Source organism: Bos javanicus, chromosome 7, assembly GCF_032452875.1.
Source record: "Bos javanicus breed banteng chromosome 7, ARS-OSU_banteng_1.0, whole genome shotgun sequence".
Classification (NCBI taxonomy): domain Eukaryota; kingdom Metazoa; phylum Chordata; class Mammalia; order Artiodactyla; family Bovidae; genus Bos; species Bos javanicus.
In genome coordinates, this window is record NC_083874.1 from 8,773,555 (window position 1) to 8,778,799 (window position 5,245).

General features: G+C 38.1%; 1 protein-coding gene across 1 annotated transcript; it reads left to right on the forward strand.

Annotated features, from left to right (window-relative positions):
- Positions 1-2,734: 2,734 nt before the first annotated feature.
- Positions 2,735-3,340, forward strand: LOC133251807 (olfactory receptor 7A17-like). Its single transcript, XM_061424594.1, has one exon. The coding sequence runs from the start codon at positions 2,735-2,737 to the stop codon at positions 3,338-3,340; it is 606 nt and encodes a 201-aa protein (XP_061280578.1).
- The last annotated feature ends 1,905 nt before the right edge of the window (positions 3,341-5,245 follow it).

Consider the following 5,245-nt stretch of genomic DNA (forward strand, 5'->3'; position numbering starts at 1 on the left):
GATCTAATTCCTAATCATTCAAAACAGTATAACAAAGCATATGCTATTTGCCAGAAATTTCTGGGTCATTGTATGCTATGTTCTTTTGAGTTGAGGTCTTTTTCTAAATTAATTATTAATTCATGTCATAAATGTTTTATTACTCCTATTAATTCCCTGATGGCTCAGACGGTAAAGTGTCTGCCTACAATATGGGAGACTCAGGTTCGATTCCCTCCTGGGTCGGGAAGATGCCCTGGAGAAGGAAATGGCAACCCACTCCAGTATTCTTGCCTGGAAAATCCCATGGATGGAGGATCCTGGCAGCCTACAGATCATGGGGTCGCAAGGAGTCAGACACGACTGAGCAACTTCACTTTCACCCCTAGTGTATGTCAAGTTTCAGTCAGCTTTTGCTGTTCCATTCAGTTTTCTTTAATACAATTACAGGAAATCAAACTTTCAACTGGTTTCATATTTTATCCATATTTTGTCATTTTATAATTTCTCATTTTTTAAAGTGTGTTTTTTAAATAAATTCAAATATATCCACAGACTTGGGAAAACAAGAATTGAACAAGGCAATTTAAGTCTTTGATGATTAGTATCTTGCAATATAGTGACAATGTCATAGAACACTGAAATAAAATATAGTGTCTTCAGGTTTAACTCATGTAAAGAAATTTATCCAGAATAAGAGAAAGAATTTTCATGACCTGCTCAAGCTTTATAGCATTTGGTCTGGAAAGGCCTTTGCCTGTTGGACAAAGACCAGAACTAGAATTGAAGTGTGCCCATTGGATTAATTAAAAAACTGAAAACATCAAGCCCAAGAGTAATAAACAAATTATGACCTATAAGAAAAGAGAGACAGGGCTTGCCTCATTCAGTATCCGAATGCACAAAAAAGGTCAAACTGTATAGAGAAGCACAGGAAAGACATCTTCTACTGTCTCATATAACATATACATAACTTTTGTCATATTTTATATGTTTTTATTTTTGAATTGTTGAGTTTATGACCTTTACTTATTTTACTCTTGGGGTATTAAATCTGTATGGTTTTTCACATCATACATGTATCACTGCTTCTGTCCTTGGAAATAAGATATGTTTCTTTCTGATTTTTCCTGGGCATTAAAGAGATATAGCTGAAGTTGGAAGGTTGCTAATCCATGGAAGCTTTCCTTCATCAGATTGTTTCAGGGATGATTTGAGTTTTTTAGATCTTTTTCCTTCATTTTATTTCTCCCTCACATTTCATGTTTCTTTAAATACAGGGCAGAAAGTGGCTGTAGCTAAAAGGAACCCAAACTTTACTCTTCCCCCAGAAGTTTATGATATGGAATTTATGGGTGCCATTTAAACATTGTTTAGGAGAAGATTAATCTGATCTGACTAGTTCGAGTGGTTACCACCCCTAGCCTAAGGAGGGTGGGCCTGGTTGAGAAATTCATGACAGAAACACAACTCAGAAGCCATGGTGTGTCTGTGTATTGTGGAGTGGGAGCAGGTCTTAAAGCACAGGCACTGGGACTCATACATTAAGGTGATACAGTAAGGTGACAGAGGCCAGAACTCAATCAAAGACGGTACTGAGACTAGGACCTGCTTTAATTCACAGGAAGCCTTTGCAGCTAAAACCATAAAGTGCAGGGAACAATGTGAAAGGAGGGATTCTCTGTGGACTGAAGTGTCAGCTCTAGCTGGGAGGCTTCCTTTTTCCTCAGGATCCCTGACACCGTCTCTAATCACTCCCCCTCTTGATTATCCCTCTGTCCTGCTGGCTTTCTCATTTGCCTTTGAACATGTGGAACCAGCATCTTCCTCAGGTCCTTTGCAGTGGCAGTTCCCTTTGCCAGACACACACTTCTCCTGGTATCTCACTAGGTACTTCTCTCTTCCTTGACATCACTTCAAATAACCCCTTGTTTGCAGCCCTTGCAACTTGGTATAAAATAATGCCACCTACTATTCTCTCCTTTATACATGTTTTTGTTTTCTTCGTAACACCTGTCACCTTCTAACATATTATATATTTATTTGAATATCATCTTTCACCATCCTTGAGTTGTGGGGAATTTGTTTTTAAGCACCTCTACTTATTCTCTGTATGGCTTGGGACAAGTTTGCTCTCAATATTTTTCTCAAATGCATGAAAGAATTTCTCATTAAAACTGTAAATACATGAACCATTTGGAAATATACTGAGAATGGGAAAAAAATTTCTATTCAGAGGTGAAATGGGGTATAACTTTATGGAGAATTTATTACATACAACATATTAACATCAATTTCATGCCAACAAAATTGAAATTATAGTGTTTCAGTGATGTAAGTTGTGTCTGTTTGGGTGAAAATTCTTCATGCTATTTTCTTTTTTCCTGATAGTCACCTTCATCACATGGAGCCAGGGAACAATACACAAATTCCAGAATTTCTTCTTCTGGGGTTTTCAGAGGGACCAGAATTGCAGCCCCTCATCTTTGGGCTTTTCCTCTCCATGTACCTGATCACTGTGTCTGGAAACCTACTCATCATCCTAGCCGTCAGCTCAGACCCCCACCTCTACACCCCCATGTACTTCTTCCTCTCCAACCTGTCCTTTGTAGACATCTGCTTAACCTCCACCATCATCCCAAAGATGCTGCAAAGCACTCAGACACAGAGGAAAGTCATCACCTATGAAGGCTGCATCGTCCAGGTGTATTTTTACTTATTCTTTGCAGGATTAGATGACCTCCTCCTGACTGTGATGGCCTATGACAGGTATGTGGCCATCTGCCACCCGTTGCACTACACGGTCATCATGAGCCCCTGGTTTTGTGGACTGCTGGTGCTGCTGTCTTGGGTGTTGAGTTCTATGCATTCCTTGTTACAGAGTTTAATGATTTTGCGATTGTCTTTCTGTTCAGACTTGGAAATCCACCACTTTTTCTGTGAAACCACATGGTTCATCCAACTGGCCTGTTCTGACCCCTTTCTCAATAACATGGTGATGTCATTTGGATCTGTAATTCTCGGGGGTGGTCCCCTGGCTGGCATCCTTTACTCTTACTCTAAGATAGTGTCCTCTATCTGTGGAATCTCATCAGCTCAGGGGCAGTGTAAAGCATTCTCCACCTGTGCATCTCACCTCTCTGTTGTCTCCTTATTTTATTGTTCAGCCTTAGGAGTGTATCTTAGCTTCACTGCTACCCACATCTCACACACAAGTGCTATAGTATCGGTGATGTACACTGTGGTCACACCCATGCTGAACCCCTTCATCTACAGTCTGAGAAACAAAGACATAAATAGAGCTCTAAAAAGATTCTTTGGGATGCAAACTTTTAGAAAGGGTCCATTTACCTTGAGCTGAAGAATGATAGCAGGGCTTAAAGTCTCAGAGTCAGATAGTGAGATTATTTGTTTAGATTATGGTAATAGCAACTGCTTCCTCATTTTATTACCTGGTATTTCCATTTCTTCGATTTCACTTCTCTCTACAATTTTAAAAACATCCTTTATTAACTTCTCTCTTCTCTGTCATCTAAGTTTTTTCTTTTGTTATTTTTCTGCTCTCTCAAATTGGTTTAAACCTTGTGTGAAACATATGTAAATTCCCATTTATCTCATGAGCCTTCACAAATTTCTTAAGAATAAATTCTTCTGAAATGAAATGCTTTGTACTGAGTAAACTTTTTTTCATTTTATTAAAAGAATAAACATAGTTTGTGCTACTTCTATGAAAAATCTAACTTGGTAACCAAACCAATTATATAATTTCATAGGAGAATAAAATATGAAACTATAATTTGTTACTGTTTTAATTCATCATACCTTGGAACATCACTACCATAATTTCTCTTTCTGGAAATGTAGACATGAGCAGATATATGTTTCATAATTGGTCATCTGATTTTACACCCCTCAGGGTACTATTCTCTATTTAGCTCAGTGTTGCATTCTCTACAGGAATTACTGAGAAAGAAGAGCATCAGATGCATGTCTCTAATTGGTATCTATATGAAACAGCAATTTCAATACAGAGTTTGACATAATAAGACCTAGAGTCAGACAGGACCTTAAGTATGATGCAACAGAAATTTATGTCAGATTATTCCTATGTAAAGTAGTTTTTCATAGTGTCCATTTAGTTATTGAGGTCTTGGTTTAGTGTCTGTATGTAAAAGGGTTTATTGTTGGGGTGAAGGATTATTTGGTGTAAATATATCTTTCTGCTTGAAAATTTCCATTGTGCCTAAAAATATATGGTTCCTTCCAATGCTCTAAATGAAATATTTCCCCCATTCCATTTCTGTCATAACGAATAAAGGGACAGTGAATAAATGATAGGAATATCACTTATACTGATGGAATATCACTTATATTCCTATCATTTATTCACTGTTCCTTTATTATATATAATGTATATCCTATAATATTCCACATATCTCACATATATATTGTGTGTATATATATATATAATATATATATAACGTCATATATATGCATATATATATATATATATACATCTCCAAATCATGGCTCACTAGAGAGCTTAAATTCCTATCCAGTCCTGTGATAAAGGTGTTGCTGCTGCTAAGTCACTTCAGTTGTGTCTGACTCTGCGACCCTATAGACGGTGGCCTACCAGGCTCCCCCGTCCCTGGGATTCTCCAGGCAAGAACACTGAAGTGGGTTGCCATTTCCTTCTACAATGCATGAAAGGGAAAAGTGAAAATGAAGTCGCTCAGTCGTGTCCGACTCTTTACGACCCCATGGTCTGCAGCTTACCAGGCTCCTCGGTCCATGGGATTTTCCAGGCAAGAATACTGGAGTGGGGTGCCATTGCCCTCTCCAGTGATAAAGGTGTAAGTTTTTACAAATAGGCATATCCTTTTCTCTCTCTCTCTTTTTTTTTAATTAATGTGTTTTTTATTGAAGGATAATTGCTTTACAGAATTTTGTTGTTTTCTGTCAAACCTCAACATAAATCAGCCATAGGTATGCATATATCCCCTCCCTTTGGAACCTCCCTCCCATCTCCCTCCCCATCCCACCCCTCTAGGTTGATACAGAACCCCTATTTGAGTTTACTGAGCCATACAGCAAATTCCTGTTGGCTATCTATTTTACATATGGTAATGTAAGTTTCCATGTTACTCTTTCCATACATCTCATCCTCCCCTCTCCCCATGTCCATAAGTCTATTCTCTATGTCTGTTTCTCTGTTCTTGCCCTGTAAATAAATTCTTCAGTATCATTTTTCTAGATTCCATAT